The 18,363-nt window shown below is 40.3% G+C and overlaps 1 protein-coding gene across 1 annotated transcript in view; it reads left to right on the top strand.

Moving 5' to 3' along the window:
• The window catches only part of LOC121527710 (sodium channel protein type 4 subunit alpha-like), a 211,113-nt gene that overhangs the window by 32,085 nt on the left and 160,665 nt on the right, over positions 1 to 18,363 (top strand). Inside the window, exons 6-8 of the mRNA XM_041814736.1 lie at positions 1,688 to 1,779; positions 5,497 to 5,739; positions 16,858 to 16,921. Of these exons, the coding sequence (XP_041670670.1) occupies positions 1,688 to 1,779; positions 5,497 to 5,739; positions 16,858 to 16,921 (399 nt within the window). The remainder of the gene's footprint in view (positions 1 to 1,687; positions 1,780 to 5,496; positions 5,740 to 16,857; positions 16,922 to 18,363) is intronic.

An 18,363-nucleotide genomic window follows, 5' to 3' on the forward strand; every position in this document is an offset into this window, starting at 1 on the left:
CAGAAGCCCAGAGAGATCAGACCACATTTCATATTAAAAAGCATATTTATTTAAACTTACCTAACTTACTGAATTGTACTACTTCTGGATGGATGGATGGATGGATGGAAGGATGGATGGATGGATTGAGGGATGGTGGGATGGATGATGGATGGATGGATGGATTATTGTTACATGGATGTGTGGATGGATGGATGGATGTGTGGAATGATGGATGGATGTGTGGATGGATGGATGGATGGATGGATGTGTGGATGGATGGATGGATGGATGGATGGATGGATGGATGGATGTGTGGATGGATGGATGGATGGATGGATGGATGGATGGATGGATGGATGTGTGGATGGATAGATGTGTGGATGGATGGATGGATGGATGGGTGGATGGGTGGATGGATGGATGGATGGATTAATTGTTAACAGTATGACATGAAAATAGGTAATTTCCCAACCTGACATCAGCGTGACATCACAGGAACTTGGCCGCCATGAGATCACGGTCTGTTAAGTCTGGTCCATTGTCAGAGCTTTAAAATCACATATTTCTTAAACCATTTCGATCACTACAGTATTTTCAACCTTTGTTATGTTTTTCTCCTTTTGTTGTATGTTGACAACCACCACACTGCCCCCTACAGGCTGTTAACAGAGTTTATCAAAGTAGGGAACCTGCAGGCGCTGAGAACCTTTAGAGTGCTGAGAGCCCTGAAAACTATCTCAGTCATCCCAGGTAAGGCCTCACCACCACCACCACCAGGGGGCGACACGGGATAGACAAAATAAGCAGAAACACTCGTCGTCGTGACTTTCGTCGTGAACGTCCTCTAGTGTTCGTCCACTGTCTGCCATGTCCTGCAGTACCAGCCCTGCCCACTTCCCACTCTTTGCCCAATCAGGAGTCAGAGGTGTTATCACCTGATCTGAACTGAGGACACGATGGAGAAGGAAAAGTCAGATGAATGAAGCTGAACACATGAAACCGAACTGGAGATGTTGAATTTTATCAATGGCTGCAAAATTAATGAAACAAAAGATTTGGAGATGTTTGATTAGATTAATGGCTGCAAATGTCAAATTTCATGGTAGTTTGCAAACTGCAGACCAGAGAATTAAAAGCTGGGCAGTTTGTAAAGTCAGCAATTAAAGTAAGTGTTAATGTTTGCTGATAATTATACTCAGCCATCGTAAACATTTCCTGAAGGAGCATGCTGTTGCAATGACAGAAAACTTTAAGCAAGCAAAATGTACGATAATTAGCCTAACTTGCAAATAACATCCTCTAAGGTAAAATAATAAGCACAGAAGTCCTCAAAGTTTAGCTCCAAAAATCAGTAACCAAACAATTTCCTTCATAATGTGCTTTAACAACAAACCTCTGAGGATACTTAAATCAGAAGTTAAGGATCAATTAAGCTTGAATTTTCAGCCAAAAGATGTTTTAATAGCTTAAAGTTCTGTGAAAGTTCTCCAGATCAACCTCCATGTGAGCAGCTTCCACCGTCTGATTTCACCTTCATATAAAGTTGATGTTTGGCTTGAACCTCCACACCCGGCGTGTCTCTGCTGTTTCTCTCTCTGTATCTCCATTCTTCTTCTCTCCCTCTGTGCTGGCTCGTTGTTGCTCAGTGTGGTCATACCCTTCTGTGTCTGTCTGTTTTGTGCTTCTGTCTCCCGCCTTGTTGCAGATATGTGACTGAGTTTGTGGACCTGGGTAATGTGTCAGCCTTAAGGACGTTCAGGGTGCTGCGAGCGCTCAAAACCATCTCTGTCATCCCAGGTGAGGACGCCGACGCAGGGGAGTGAACATCAAATGTCCCATCTCAGCCGGAGCCTTCTGGAAGCTCTGAATCATGGGCTGTGTTTGAGATCTCATCCTGCATACCACCTACTGAATGCTATACACATGTTTAATAAAGTATGCTTAGGTGGTATGCAGAAATAAACGCTAAAGTTTTGTTGATAACGGCTGTGAGTGGACATCAGAGGCTCAGCAAACAGCAACTTTACTTAAAAAAACTCCTGAGAGGAATCTTACCAATCAAAGAAGAGGGAAAGAGGGAAAATGGTTTCTAAAATTCTCACTCTTTGATGCTTAAAAGTAGAAACTGAGGCCAGTTTACCATAACATACCCAGTTTATGAATAGGAAGGTGTTTTTACCGAGTTTTAGAGATGTACCTTCTGTTTCTTCAGACATGAATTTCTTTCTTTTAAAACAATCTGGGCTGGTAAAGCGCCCTAAAGACACTAATGGAAGAAGACAAGAAAGACAAAAAAGTAATGATACAAAATAAAGGCGAAAGTTAGTTTTAAACTTATGATAAAGCAAGTGGTCCCCATGCCACAGAACCAGATCCTTTCAAAACCAGGTTTCAATCTCCGTCCTGACCTTTCAGAGCAGTATTTTCTCTTTCTACAGTAAAATATAGTCTTGTATTTCCATCTGACACACACAAATAGAGAGACAGTTCAGTTTTTTTTTTTTTTTTCATTTTTCTTGGTCAGTTTAAAACAAGAGGAATGTACAACCCCAATTCCAAAAAAGTTGGGATGCTGTGTGAAGTGTAAAAATCATGTCACATCTCATAAACCCACATTCTATTCGCAATAGAACATAAACAACATATCAGATTGTACCATTTCATGAAAAACATGAGCTCATTTTAAATTTGATGGCAGCAACGCATCTCAAAAAGTAGGGACAGGGCAACAAAATGCTAGAAAAGTAAGAGGTGCTAATTATAAATAGCTGGAGGTTGAATTTGCAACAAATTATGTTAATTGGCAACAGCATGACTGGGTGTAAAAGAAGCATTTTAGAGAGGCAGAGTCTCCCAGAAGTAAAGATGGGCACAGAGGTTCACCAATCTGTGAAAAACTAACCTAAATATTGTGTGACAGTTTTAGAAAAATGTTCCTCAATGTGAAATATCATCAAAAGATTCAGAGAATCTGGAGAAATCTCTGTGAGCAAGGGACAAGGCTGAAGGGGCCCTCAGGGGCTACTGCATTAGAAACAGGCATGATTCTGTACTGGAAATCACTGCATGGGCTCAGGAACACTTCCAGAAATCACTGTCAGTTGGCCAGGCCATCCACAAATGACAGTTAAAGCTGGATCATGAAACAAAGAAGCCATATGTGAACAGGATCCAGAAAAACCACTGTCCTCTCTGGACCAAATCTCATTTAAAATGGACTGAGGCTACATGGAAAACTGTTCTGTGGTCAAGATTCAATTCTTATCAGAAACCATGGCCGCCATGTCCTGCAAACTAAAGAGGAGAGGTACCACCATGTTTGTTATCCTGGCTCAGTTCTGAAGAGCCTGCATCTCTGATGGTATGGGGTTGCATTAGTGCCTATGGCGTGGGCAGCTTACACATCTGAAAAGGAGCTATCAATGCTGAAAAGTAGAGAGAAGTTTTACAGCAACATACGCTCCCATCCATCTCTGTCAGGGAAGGCCTTGACTTTTTCAGCCAGACAGTGCTAAACCCTATACCACATCCATCACAACAGCATGGCTTCACAGGAGAAGAGTCCAGGTCCTGAACTGGCCTGCCTGCAGTCAAGACCTTTCACCAATAGAAAAGCAAAGAAGACCCAGGACTGTTGAGAAGCTAGAATCCTACATCAGACAAGAATCGGACAACATTCCTCACCCAGCTACTTCCCAGACATTGACAGACTGTTGTTAAAAGAAGAGGGGATGCTACACAATGGTCAACACGGCCCTGTCCCTACATTTTTTAGATGTTTAGCTGCCATCAAATTCAAAATGAGCCAGTATTTTTCATGAAATGGTAAAATGTCTCAGTTTTAACATCTGATATGCTGTTTATGTTCTATTGTGATTAAAATCTGGGTTTATGAGATTTGACAATCTCTGCAGTTCATAGTCAAGACTCAGAAACATAGATGTGTAGACGTTGCTGGCTAGCCTCTGTATGTCTCCACTCTGCATGTTAGCATGCAGCGCTAACACCTTCTTTTCAACATCATTACACATTAATGCTACGGTAGGTGGTTATAACCATGTCTGACACATGTTATAACATTAAAAGCATGTCATTTACGCAGCTCTGACTAAAAATATTCATACTGCTCATTCATTAGCTTACAGACGCTACAATATGAACCAGGACGATGCTGAGTGTACGAGCCAGCATTAAAACAAAAGAGATGGAGGCTTTGGACGCTGATGAGAACCGAGGGTGTCTGTTTCTAATGAATTACCTTAAAAGGAGAACTGGTTGTTTCTTTGATTTGGCGAGATTGGCCGAGGATTGGCGACTTGTCTGCAGCCTTTGTGTTCGGATGGTGTTTTGTTCCTGCTGTTTTTACCATATCTTCCTCTTCGTTTGTGTGTGTCTTTATCTGAACATAACGGGGAGTTTGCTGCTTGTTTTTTTTTCTGATTTCTTTTAGTGATGTTAATGATGACTATTTGAAAAAAATAAAGCTGCTGTCAGATAAAAACCCTCAGATTACAAGGACTGAGAAAAAGTAAGAAGATGTGAAACTTTACCAGGTTTTATGAAAATGCTTTTCCTCTAGATGAGTCATAATGATGAGAGATTTTCATCTAACAGCAGAGCTTTTTCTACTGCCTGTTAAACTATTTTTCTTTGATGTGCTTTTTTATGGGGATTTATCTCCTCTTAGTTACTGTCTTGCTATCAATGGCTGCCCTTAAAGTTTGACTATACAACATTTTTGCATCCCTCTTAAAAATTTTGCACAAGGTTAATTAACATTATGTCTCTGCATTTGACTCTTACTGGCTTTGGAGTGAAATATTTATGTCTATGGATTTGATCAAGTCACCACCATGTTAAGGACTGTGGCCTCCGTATACGGGCGTCTGCTGCTCTCATTTTTGGCCCTTCAATGGAGAAACTCACCTTGTTTGTACAGACAACTTTACGTCTGAATTTGTCCGTTTCAATTCAACAACTAAGTTGTAAAACTTCCTGGAAGCATTGTTGAATATGTCACAATTCAAGAGTGTTTGTCGTATCTGACTATCATATTTGTGCCTGTCTTTTGATGGCATATTGGTCAAAAATAGCCAAAGAGCTAAAGTTAGCAGCAGCTTGGCTCACAGCCCCTAAAACCCAGCTGAAGAACACCAAAGAAACACTGAATTGTAATCTTTTTCTGCTTTTTTAAGTCTTGTAAGAGTTCTTTGAAAATACTTTATTTCCAACAAAAAATACTTGTGAAATTGAGGACTGAGGTCATTTTGAGACTCGTTTGTCAAATGTAAAAGCCTCTCAAAGCATTTTTAATGCAGCTTAGATTTATCAATAATGCAGAAATCTGACCTACAAAATGCGAGAGGTCTTGGCTTCCCTTTACTTCATGATTCAAGCATTTTTCTCTTTAAAGGCAGCCTGACAATTTGACTTATTTCCCTCATTAAAAGCATTTTTCATCACTTCTATAAATATTAACCCTCTCTGCGTGCTTACACCCCCGCCGTCCGGTAGGCCTGAAGACCATCGTGGGCGCTCTGATTCAGTCAGTGAAGAAGCTCGCTGACGTGATGATCCTCACCGTCTTCTGTTTGAGCGTCTTCGCCCTCATCGGCCTGCAGCTCTTCATGGGAAACCTGCGGCAGAAATGTGTCCGCAGCACGGCGCACTGTGTCAACGACACCCTGCCATCCAACGCCTCGTTCTTCTGCAACAACAAGACCTGGGCCTCGCTGAAGGACTTCATCAATGACGAAGGTAAGAGTCGGACTCTGGATGGGAAGATGCTTCATCAGATTATTCCTGTGTTGCTGGTGGAGGTATTGCATGTACAGAATTGTCTTTGTCTGCTGACATTTTATGCTATTGTTGTTTGAATACCAGGATTAAAAACTAGTTCTAACCACAGCAACAAACACAGAAGTTCTGGACAGGAAATGCTTGTTTTTAGTTACCAAAAACTGCAGGTAAACATCTGCACATTGCTAAAATTGCACATATTGTTTCCATCCCAAACGTTGCCAGTATGATGGATTTTGTGTTTGTGATGCTGCAGTGATGACAGTAGTGTCTCAGCCGAAGAACACCACCACGCTGGCTCTGTGGTTACAGCTGACATCAATAAAGACACACACACACATCACGTATGTGACCTGTGTAAAGAGATGAACACACATCGACACACAGAGGTCAGCCGAGGTCAGCTGGTATGTACTCTGTTTGACATGTCAGCCATGTTGACCAGGAACATAATATGTGGACGTAGAGCACACATAGATGCAGGTCGAGGTCAGGGTTAAGGAAACACTTAACGCTGCTGTCAGATGAAACCTGAGCTGCACACCGTCTTTTCTCGCCATGAAACCAAAACAGTCGACTGCTGATGTGTCACTCTACATTCATCAAACACACAACGCAGAGACACTTTAACGCTGCAGATCAGCCAAGGAAGAAACAATATGCATTTACAGTGCTGGGAAAAGTATTCTCCCATTTCTTGATTTCTTATCTTTAGTTTCAGATCATCAAACAAACTCTAATATTAGACAAAGATAACCTGAGTAAACACAGAGGCAGTTTTTAAATGATGATTTTGATTATTAAGGGAAAAAGCCATCCAACCTTACCTGGTTTAATATGAAAAGTAATTGCCACATTTTTTGTAAAGCTGAGTTCAGTCACACTGTCCACACCCAGGCCTGATTACTGCCAGACCTGTTGAATCCCAAAATCCCTTAAGTAGAACAAGTCAGACAAAGTGAAGTAGGCTAAAAGATCTCCAACGCATCATGGTGCTACCTAAAGAAATTCAAGAATGGATGAGAAACAAAATCACTGACATCTATTAGTCCAAAAGGGTTACAAAGACATTTCTAGCCATTATCCACAAATGGAGAAAACTGTGAACAGTGGTGAACCATCCAAGAAGTGACCAGCATATCAAAACGACCCCAAGAACGCATAGAAGACTCATCCAGGATGTCAGAAATGAACCAAAAACAACATCTAAAGATCCAGTGTGGATGGAATGTTAAATATACTTTGATGACATCATCTTAAAAGGCAAGGATGGAATAATTCATCAGCTTTGATAAAATCCTCTTGAAAATCGAGATTGGAATGTTACATCAGCTTTGATAAAATATTCTTAACAGGCCAGAATGGAATGTTTTAAAAGCTTTGAAGACATCTTGAGAGGCAAGGATGGAATGTTTTGAAATCTTGAATAAAACATCCTTAAAAGTCAAGGATGAAATGTTTTGAAATCTTTGATAACATCTTTAAAGGCAAGGATGGATTGTTTCATCAACTTTGAAAAAATCCTCTTAATAGTCAAGGATGAAATGTTTTGAAGGCTTTGATAACATCTTTAAAGGCAAGGATGGAATGTTTAAACAGGCTCAATAAAATACAACATCTGAAGACTTGCAGGCTTCACTGACTCATTTAAGGTCAGAGTTCATTAGTCAACAATGAGAAAAAGAAATGGCATCATAGGAGAGTTCCAAGGCCAAAACCACTGCTGACAACAAACAACACAAAGGCTTGTCTCACATTTGACTACAAACATCCTGATGATCCCCAAGGCTTTTGGGAAAAATTCAGTGAACTAATGAGACAAAAATGGAACTTTTTGAAGGTGTGCGACCCATCCCATCTGCAGCATTTCATTAAAGAACATCAGACCAACAGTCAAACATGGTGGTAGTGTGATGATCTGGACCAGGACCTGGACCACTTGCTGTAATGGAAAACTGTTGTTCCTCTCTTTTTAATTGGCCAGATTTGTTCTCATAACAAGGGAAACTTCAGAAAAATCGACTGTAGCCTGAAAAATTAAAGCTGCAAGTTTGTTCATCAAATTTGAAAGCATGCACTGAAGGACTGCAGCTTTGCTAAAAGTGATTACGTGCAAATTGATTTCAAAAATAAAACACAGCTGGTGTGAGAAGGCCTTCATTTTGTTGAGGATTTTGTGCAACTTTAAATGGTGTACATGGATCCAACTAAACATACCAACACAAACTACCAGGATTCAATTGCCTTTTCATTCAAAGAGTAAACAGGATGTTGTTCTCACTTTGATTCATTCTACCTTACAAGTAAAGTAAAAACAGGAGAAACACAAACACCTGGTAGCTCAAAAACATAAAAGTAACTTGGATGTTTTAATCATTCTGTCCAGTTAGGAGCAGTGGGAGCAGATTCACGCTCCTTTAAAAGACAAAAATCCCCCTGTAAAAATCACCTCCAGGACAAACAGGCTCCCTCATTATCCAGAAACAGACGTGTAATGATAATAGGAGTAATGATGCAGCACTAAAGAAGAAGATGAGGAGGTCAGTGGGCCGCCTGCTCTGGTCAAAGACAAAAGTCAGGAGTTAACGGGGTCAAACTGTCAAAAATAAAGACAACTTACGGTTTACAGTGATAAAGCTTTGTCGGAACCAGACGCTCTTTCGCCAATGTTGCTTCTATTTATTCGTTTCCAGTTTGCTTTGCCATCCATCACATCAAACACATGTCCCCTGCAGGCTCCCGTATCGACCTTTAAAAGCCTGAAACCTGAGAGCTGAGAAGAGCCGGGGTGAACCGGGGCGGGACGGGCGGTGGAGCTCATCCCGTCAGGCTGATCAAAAAACAGCCCTCATTCAGAGATCAATGCTGGATGTTCTCCGTGCTAAACAATTCCCATCATGCCGAGATTCTGTCTGCTCGGAGCCGGCTAAAGGCAGCAGTCAGGTGTCTGACAAGACTTCAAGGATCTTGTTGGAGAGAGACACTTTGGTCAAACTTTCATCCCTAACTTCATGATAAAAAAAACTTGAGAAAAAAAATGCAGCAGAATGTGGCAGTTGTTAGTCTACCTCATTTAAATTGGCTGCTTTTTAAACTTATTTTGTATGATATCAAAGACTGATCATTTTGCCAAAGATGATACCAAAACCAGCTGTGAGATGGCTGTTTTCAAAGCCAACAACACCATGGATTAAATCAGTAATTCAACATGGGAGTTGCTGGTCTAGTGCTGCAACAATTGTTTGGTTTCTCTCACTAATCTTAGTTAATTGGGTAGGGAGAATAAAACAAGAAATGAGAAAAAAAAACAAGTGTGTTATAAGCAGTTTATTCCTTTGAAACATTTTTGTCAATATTTTTATTCTTTGAAATAACAAAATTTGAAACACTTACTTTTCAAATATAATAAAGTGTTTAAAGTTTCAAAGTGACCAAGAGAGCAGTAGATCTTTAACTCTTGTTTGTGCAAAATTACATCATTTATGTTTCAAAATAGTCTGGTTTAGAATTAAAGTACTACTTTAGGGGGCGCACCGGTAGTCGAGTGGCCAAGGCGCGCACCACAAACGCAGGTGACCCAGGTTCTAATCCAGCCCGTGGCACCATCTCCTGCATGTCTCTCCCCGCTCTCCTCCCTGTTTCCGACTCTATCCACTGTCCTCTCTCTAATAAAGGCATGAAAAGGCCAAAAAATAAATGAAAAAAAAAGTACTATTTAAGGCATTATTTCTAAGGGATTAATATTACCTGTGACCTCTGATAATTAGGGAAATACTCCTGACATCAGTTTTTGGTGCTGTGCAAAGTTTGTTTTTTTTTTAAAATGAAAATGCTTCATTTTAGTTTAAATTTTTTCAGCCAGAAAAAGTCATACAATCCTACATTTCTAAAGGTATATTTGAACAGTCACTCCTCATCTTATTCATTCAAGTTTCATGTTTGAGTACAAGTCAAGACCTTAAATTATCATTGCGTGAAGTCTTGACCAACCAGGCCATTTTACTCTGCACAGCTTAGGGAAAAGAGTTGGATTTGCATTTTTTCTCACCATTAAATGTTTCAGATCTTCAAACAAATTTTGATTTTAGACTAAAATAACAGCAGTGTCAGCAGTGGTGTTTTCCCATGATGCCATTTTGCCCAGTCTCTTTCTCAATGTAGGATTATGAACTCTGACCTTAACTGAGTCAGGTGAGGCCTGCAGGTCTTCGGATGTTGTTTTGGGTTCTTATGGGACCTCCTGGATGAATCATGCACTCTTGGAGTCATTTTGGTTGACTGGCCACTCCTGGAAGGTTCAACACTGTTCATAGTTTTTCCATTTGTGGATAATGGCTCTCACTGTGGTTCGCTGGAGTTCCAAAGCCTTAGAAACGTCTTTGTAACCCTTTTGGACTGAAAGATGTCATGGGCTTCATTTCTCATCTGTTCTTGAACTTCTTAAGATGGCACCATAATGTGTTAGAGACAGGTCTGGCAGAAACCAGTATACCAGTATCTCTTTTTCTTCCAAAGAAATTTGTTTAAGAAAAGCCCCAATTTCTAAGTTTGGCCAGGAAAGAGTTCATCCAAAATGTGCCTTAGAAAAATCACAAAGGATGTATCATCCAGTCTGCTGCTGTCAAAGACAAAGACACAAAGACTTTGTCTCTAATTTTAATTCAGTTCATTTGTTTCTGAATCACACAATACAGTTTCATTTTGATTCAGTGAATTAAAATGATTTTAACATTTTAGTTTTAGTTACTTCAGTAGTTTTAGTTCATTATTATGGCCTCTGAACAAAGTTTGTAATACATTGCAATTTCTGACATTTCTGACTGAAAATATGGACATGCTGTATGACAGCAGCAATAATTGACACTATGCATTCTTGTTTTTAAATTCTATACAAAGAAACTACTTTCCAGGTGGCCAAATTTGACAAGGGACCCTTTTAAGTGCCCTGTAAGTTAGCAAAACTGTAAAAAGTGCCTGCTATTTTGCCCTCTAAGATGGCCAATTTTAACATAGTGCCCTCTGTGGTGCCCGCTTAGTAGGAAAAACTGAAAAGTGCTTTTAAGGGTGGGCAAAACAAAACAAAGTTCCCTCTCCTACTCTAGCCTGCACCTCAGACATTCTGAGTTTGCCACAGCCTTGCTCTCCAGTCTCATACTGAAATTGCATCGAGAGAAAGATGAGCATTGTATTGTCACTCCTGTTATATGAAATAAGTTTAATGTTTCAAGCTTAATAATGGCGTCTAAAGTCATTGTTGGGACTGTTTTCTGATGCATTTTATTCATTTTGAATTGTCCCAATATGCATCAGCAGCAACCCAAACTAGGCTCCAACAGCTGATCTGAACAATCACTGATTATTGAGTGACACATGTCAAAGTGTGACATGTTTGAAATGTCTGGCTAAATATAACTGTTAGGCTGTAGGAAGCAGAGCAGAAACACTGCATGTATGAAGAGAGTAGAGGTGCACAAATGCATCTGGTTGGTAGAGTTTCAAGGGAGTAAAGAAAGTAAACTAGTCATTGGTTTATATTATTGATATACAATGACCTCCAAAGCCTTGGTTATTGTTTTTGACAGTAAAGAGATGCAGAAAAAGTTGCACGAACCATAAAAAAAAGATAACAATATTGATTAAAAACCCAATTAACAGATGAGAATGTGCACAGGATATGGATGGTAATTTGCCCTGGAATTTTAGTTTACAAATTACAGACATGGTTCATTAATGTGGGATTAAAAATGAAGACCCTCCATGATTGGTACAAGTGATCAGAGGTCGCCTTATCCCTTGTGAATAATGCTTTAACAGTCTACAGAGACATTTGTGTATCTATTAGTGATTAAGACTGTGAAATATGTAAAAATTATTGTCCTGGTTTAAAAATACCAAATCCCTCTTCAGCGTGCCTCATCACACTTCACTCTGACCTATAATTCTCCGTCATGTTCCTGCAGATTTCCATCATGTAAATGAATTTTCTCTCAGGTAAAAATGCTCGATGGGGAGGTTGAGATGTATTCAGGCTTGTCACAGTAATTTGCTGCTCTCTAGTTTGAAAAGAAATGAAATTAAGCCCACTCTCTCGACATCCCATGGAGACAATTTTCCAGGTTTCTGCAGCTCTGTAACAATCTTCTCAGACGGGGGTCGCTCTGAAAAACCCTTTATTAAATGTCAGTCTCTGGGCTAATATGCATGCATTTAAGGGGAGTTTTGGACACCTGAAGTTTCAGGTAACAACTCCACTGTTCCTATGTGCTTTGTGTGGGGAGAAAAATGCTTCGGTGACTAATCCCAGAGCTGCCTAACAGCCTTTCGGTTACTTTGAGCCCGTGAACAAAAGCACTCCAGACTTCTGAAGTTTTTGTTTGGCGAGCGGGGATGCAGCCTCCCCGATGCACTCGATAACAAATGAATGGCTACGCTCCTAAAAAGGCTTAAGTGCCTTTGGTGCAGCGGCGGTCAGACATGGTCAGAGCCAGACAGAAGCACCAGAGAAGCCGTTTTGTTTGTCAAAAGGGGGAAACGTTGCACATGTGCAGCCATAATAAAGCAAAGAAGAAGAAGAAGGCTTTGGTTTTTCTCTGCTTTGTTTTTCCTGCAACCAGCTGAAAAAGTTTGTTTCTCAGGGAGCAGCAGCATCTTTTTTCTCCCAGAGTGCATTTAGTGCGGTAAGAGCTGGACGCCCATGTTAATATTCTTCTATCGGCACTCTGTGTAATCTGTCATAATGGCTGCAGTTAAATACATGTGCTCTGAATCGCGTGTTGAATAAAAGATTAGTTCCTGTGAGTTTGTTCCCATCAGGCGAATGGATGAAAATGTCAAGCTAGAATTTAAGGTCAGCATGTCTGTGGAGGAAGTTTCTTCTGATATCTGTCAGGTTCACGTCTCCGTTATGTAAGGTTGACTCACAGACTGACAGCTCCTCACAAACAAAGCAGTAAAACCTCACTGCTGATGCTACAAGTCATGAAAAGAAGGAGGTTTTTTTCACAGTTACACTGTGTTTTTAGGGTGGTTTTAAAGTAGGGACATGGACCTGAACCTGGGTACATTTGACCTAGAAAGCTGGTCACATAGTGGTGGGGATGTTGTGTAAATGTGAGTAAAAACAGAATGCAGTGATTTCCAAATACTTTCAAACTATAATCAACTAAATACAGCAGAAAAACAATATATTTTCTGTTCAAACTAATAAACTTTATTGTTATTCTTTGGAAATACAAACTCATTCTGAATTTGATGAAAGCTGGGATAGAAGCGTGTTCACCACTGTATTCCACCACCTTTTCACTAACAACACTCTGAAAGCATATGGGGACTCTATTGTTACATTATTAGGGCCCCAGCATCGACCTAGGGCTGGCGAGAACCCTATTGTATCTGTATGCGTCATTTTCTGTCAGAATAATCGCTTATTTGGGGGCTTTAACAAGCTCAAAAACTCACCAGACTTTCAGAAAATTGCCCCCCTATGGAAATGTTTATATTTTGGTGGAATTGTAAAAGTGGCCAAAGGGGCCCCAAACGTGACATAGGGGACTGGATAAGAGCTACATGCATGAAAGTCATTACACATATATATCACAGTTAGACAAAAACAATCAAACAAACAAAAAAAACCCCCATCTGTGAGCCATCCTTTAAAATGTACAGGAAGCACACTACAAACAACTAAATGTCAAATTTTTGGTGTTTTTGGGCGATTAACAAGTTTCAGATTTTAACCAACTAGTCTGAGGGGTTTTATCTGATTGACTCCAGAATTTTTCTGCTCACACTAGTAAACCTGGAGATCTAAGGTTGTGCTAACTGTGGGTTTTCACCATAGGGCGTGGCCATGACCGGAGCCCAAACTTTCAGTACTTTTTGTAACGTTCTTGCAGTGAAAATACACCAATAATACCTTAAAATTTTTTCATGCTAATGTCAGTCATCACCAGACATTACAGGGATGATGATCACACAATGATCCTGAACACATTAATATATCAATATCCTTACTTTGTCACAGCACCCCCTTCTGGATATTGAGTGTTTCTGCCTCTAAATTTTTAAAGGATTTCCCTCTATATATTCAGCCCCTGCATACCATCCAGCCTAGGCTTATGATTTTTGGTCTGCATATGGGTCATCATAAGACCTACAAAAACGCCCCCTGGAGTCATACCCTAATCCCAACAGGAAGTCCACCAGCTTCATCTTAATTTCAAAATAAGGCCTTTTTGATGGTGCTGAATGACTTTGACCTTTTACAGCTTAAGTTAATAATATTCTTTGGTCTTCTGCTCTTTCTTGCAAGACAACGGTATCACACTGAACACGCTCACATGCAAACATCGTCATAGCGCCCCCTACTGTCAACAAGAACTGACAGGAATGGGTCATATCTGCATACTACACACAGGCCCTTTAAGGTCCAGCCCTCTTTCACTGTGAAGCCATGCTGTTGTAACACTACAGAATGTGGTTTTGTATCATCGAGCAATGGCAATGTGCTGGAAGGTGTAACGTTCTCCTTTGGAGGGGCTGAAGTGCAGGAAACTCCTGCTTCAGCCTTGCACCATGATTGTGATTACCAATTCACCTACTTACCTGTGGAATGATCCAGGTGATTTTGGAGCATTCCACAACTATTCTTGCTCCTGTTCCAACTTTTTTGGAACATGTTACAGGTGCCAAATTCAGGATGTGAGTGTAATTTAAAAAAACACCAAAGTTTATAAGTTTTAGCATTAAATATATTTTATTTGTGTTGTATTCAGTTCAAGATAGGTTGAAAATTATTTGCAAATCACTGCATTCTGATTTCATCGACATTTTACTTAATGTCCCAACTTTTTGAGAATTGTTCTGATACTTTACACAAATAAAGTTTATATCAGACAATTAAAGCAAATGAATCAATCATGTCTCGTGTGAAAACTCCCTAAACGCTCATCTCTTATTGTGATGGGAGACTCTTTGAAGCCTGGCTGGTTAAATTCCTTTACCCTCCCTCTTCCCAAAGAAACCACCACATCCTGAGAACCACAACCAAAGGTATAAAGCACTTGTTGTCTTCCTGCAGACATGCATTAAAAAGCTTTTATACCCCTGTGTGTTATGGGTGGAGAGACACCCAAAGTACTCCATGATGATATTGAGTCGTGTTAATGTGCTTGTAAGTGGTTTGTGGTCGGATTCAGTGTTAAACGCTCTACAAACAGCGGTTCTTCTAATGGGTTGGTTTTATGCTCAGATGGTGTCTAACAAGACCAGTTTGAGGAGTTTATTGATCCTGCAGTTACACAAAGACGCAGACCGATAGAAATAAAGGTAAACCCGGTGTAAAAGCAAAGTTATTGAACTTTAAAGTCCTCAAACTTTCACTGGATATTATTTTTTACACTTTTGAGGTCTGTATAAAGAAATCCAGACTGCTTGTTTTTTTTTTATTATTATTATGGGCTGCAGTTTGCTGGTACTCCTATTTCTAGTGTTTTCATTTTTATTTGTTAGTTTTGGTCTGGCAGTTTTAACAGGAGATGTGTGTGTGTGTATGTGTGTGTGTGGGGGGGTCCTATAGCACACCATTGGGTTGGCCTTTCCCAACGTCCCATTGTTGTTTGTTTAGCCGGCCTATTTTTTTTTTTTTTTTTTTTTTTAGTTTATTTTCTATCATTTACATTATTAAATGAAGATTTTCATCAATACAGCCTGGATTAAGTAAATTATTGAATGCCAACTTTCACAATAAGACGGTTGGTGTAATTTCATTCCTGTTGGTTTTTCCACAGTCAGCTGTGATATTATTAGAAAGTGGCAGAGTTTAGAAACAACAGCAACTCCGCCATGAGTAAGAAGACCATGTAAAATCACGGAGCAGGGTCTGAAGAGTTCTGAACTTCCACTGTCATTAATGTAAACACTCAAACTGTGCAGTGGGAGATTCATGAATGGGTTTCCATGGCCGAGCAGCTTCATGCACCCCTCACAGCACAAAGTCCAATGGCAAGCATTGGATGCAGTGGTGTAAAGCACACCCACACTGGAGCAGTGGAAACGGGTTCTGTGGAGGAGGGATAATGGTATGGGGCTGTTTTTCAGGGCTTGGGTTCGACCCTTTTCTCCAGTGAAGGCCAATCCTAATGCTTCAGCATACCAAGACATTTTGGACAATGCTATGATTCCAAATGTTTGGCAACAGTTTGGGGAAAGCCCTTTTCTATTCCAGCATGCCTGTGCCCCACAAAGAAGGACTATGAAGACATGGTTTGATGAGTTTGGTATGAAGAACTTGACTGGCCCACATAGAGCCCTGACCTCAAGCCCATCCAGCACCTTTGGGATGAACTGGAACAGAGATTGTGAGCCAGGCCTTCTGGTCCAACATCAGTGCCTGACCTCATAAATGCTCTACAGAATGATTGGGCACAAACTCCCACAGAAACACTCCAAAATCTTGTGGAAATCCTTCTAAGAAGAGTGGAGGCCGTTACAACTGCAAAAGCGGGGTACCTCCATATTAAAGTACATGGATTTGAATGGCATTATAGTTCCTGTTGGTGTGATGGTCACATGCCTGAATATTGTTATGTTTTAGCCTTGGTTATTTAAATCTAAAGAAGCCGTAACATTCAGTGCCTTAACGCCTGTTCTCCATCATTGCTCACTGACAGGGAATCCTGTCATTTCAACCTGTAAACCTGTACACTTTTTTGTGTTAAACATGTCCCATTTCAGCTTCACATGGCTGTAGTTGTGTTAAATTTCAGCCAGTGGAGCAAAAAGTTGTATTCAAACAGAAATGGCCAAACTTTGACCACCATTTAGGTTAGGATGTGATATGCAAAAACATTTTAATGAAAGGCCAACAGATATCTATCCATGTCAGAGCTCACAGAGGTCAAACTCTCCTAAATTAGCTTGGTGTAACCCTTTCTGGGAAAACACTGGCAAATTTACAGATTGCTGCAAGAAAGACCAGTGATGTCAACTGAATCCTGAGATCCGGGGTGTGTTAAAGGGAGCTGAGTGTATACTTTAAGATGTGAACCTAAAGTCAAATGTTTTGTTTCTTTTCAGAAAATTTCTACAAAGTAGAGGGTGCCAAGGATGCCTTAATCTGTGGGAACAGCAGCGACGCAGGGTGAGTGAACACTCTCTTTATTGAAAGTCAAAGCTGGGAAAGCGAGGCGGTGGATGTGGAAGTTTGAGATGAATACACCTTCAGTCTAAGGATGGAACTGGCTGAGGTTTTGTGTGAAGACGCCCGAACTGTGGTGCACTTGTAATTGAAGGTGATTGATATTATCACTTCGTTTGAAGATCTTCTTGTTTGGCGGTTTTTTCCTTAAACTGGAGGCCAAACTTGCATATTAGTATTGATCCAGGAGGTGGGCTTAAGGATGTCTGCTCCATAAAAGTTGGGATTTTAAAGGCTGATTCTGGTCTGCTGCTTGTGTCAATCAGCATGCTATCTACATTGTTCCAATTATTATGCATATACTGTTTTTGTTCATGTTTCCTAGTCTATGTAACTAGCAGTCAAAAGGATTTTTTTATTCCTCAACAATTACAGTGTAATCTGGATTTTGTTTGACATAATTAATACAAAATTACCAGTGTTGACAATGGCACAGAGCTTCTTTTCAGGATGCTCTGCAGGATCTCAGTAGGGTTGAAGTCAGGGGATAATGGTGACCACACCTGGATTTTTTCTCCCTTTATGCCCATAGCAGCCAAGTCCTCAGTGGATGCTTTGCAGCATGGGATGATGCATTGTCTTGCATGTAAATGATTTTACTCTAGAAGGCATCGTTCATCTTTTGATACCATGGCAGGAAATGGCACATATTTAGTTTAGGCACCTTAAAGCGGCCTACCAACTCACTTCCTCTGATTCCAGCTCAAAACATCACTCCACCCCCTCCTTGGTGACGTTGCAGCCTTGTTGGGACATGGTGGCTATCCACCAACCATCCAGAACATCCAGTGTAGCACGGCATTCGTCATTGAATAAAACGGTTTGAAAATTGGTCTTCATCTATTTCTAAGCCCACTGCAGTGGTTTCTCTTTGTGGGCATAAGTTAAGTGTGCCACACATCAGCAAGCCAGTGGAGGTTCCTACACCTTGAGGTTCTTGGGACTCCAGAGGCACCAGTAGCTTCAAATACCTGGTTGCTCATCAGCTGCTCTCTTAATAAGATGAATTTACCTACCAGAAACTTTCCATCATATCTGAATGAACCCGTCTGTGCTCTTTATCACACACAGATATTTTCACAGCATAATGATCTCATTTTATTTTTCCTGAAACATCCAGTACCTTTACTAAGATACTCCAATATTTCATGCTTTCATCTGCCGAGAAAACTTTCTTTTCCCCCATTTTTATTAAACCTGTGACTTGTTTAATATAGAAGAACAACCTCCTTAAGTATTTTCCCTTTAATTTGAAAAGTTTGACTGAAAAACTAAAAATCAAATGTCTGTTAAGTTGGAATCGTGTTTGCATTTTAATTCAGATCACAATGTAGTGCTTGATGAGTCCCAAAATGAAACTTCTTCCCGTTGTTTTTGCTTTATAA

This window comes from Cheilinus undulatus, linkage group 19 (genome assembly GCF_018320785.1).
Source record: "Cheilinus undulatus linkage group 19, ASM1832078v1, whole genome shotgun sequence".
NCBI lineage: Eukaryota > Metazoa > Chordata > Actinopteri > Labriformes > Labridae > Cheilinus > Cheilinus undulatus.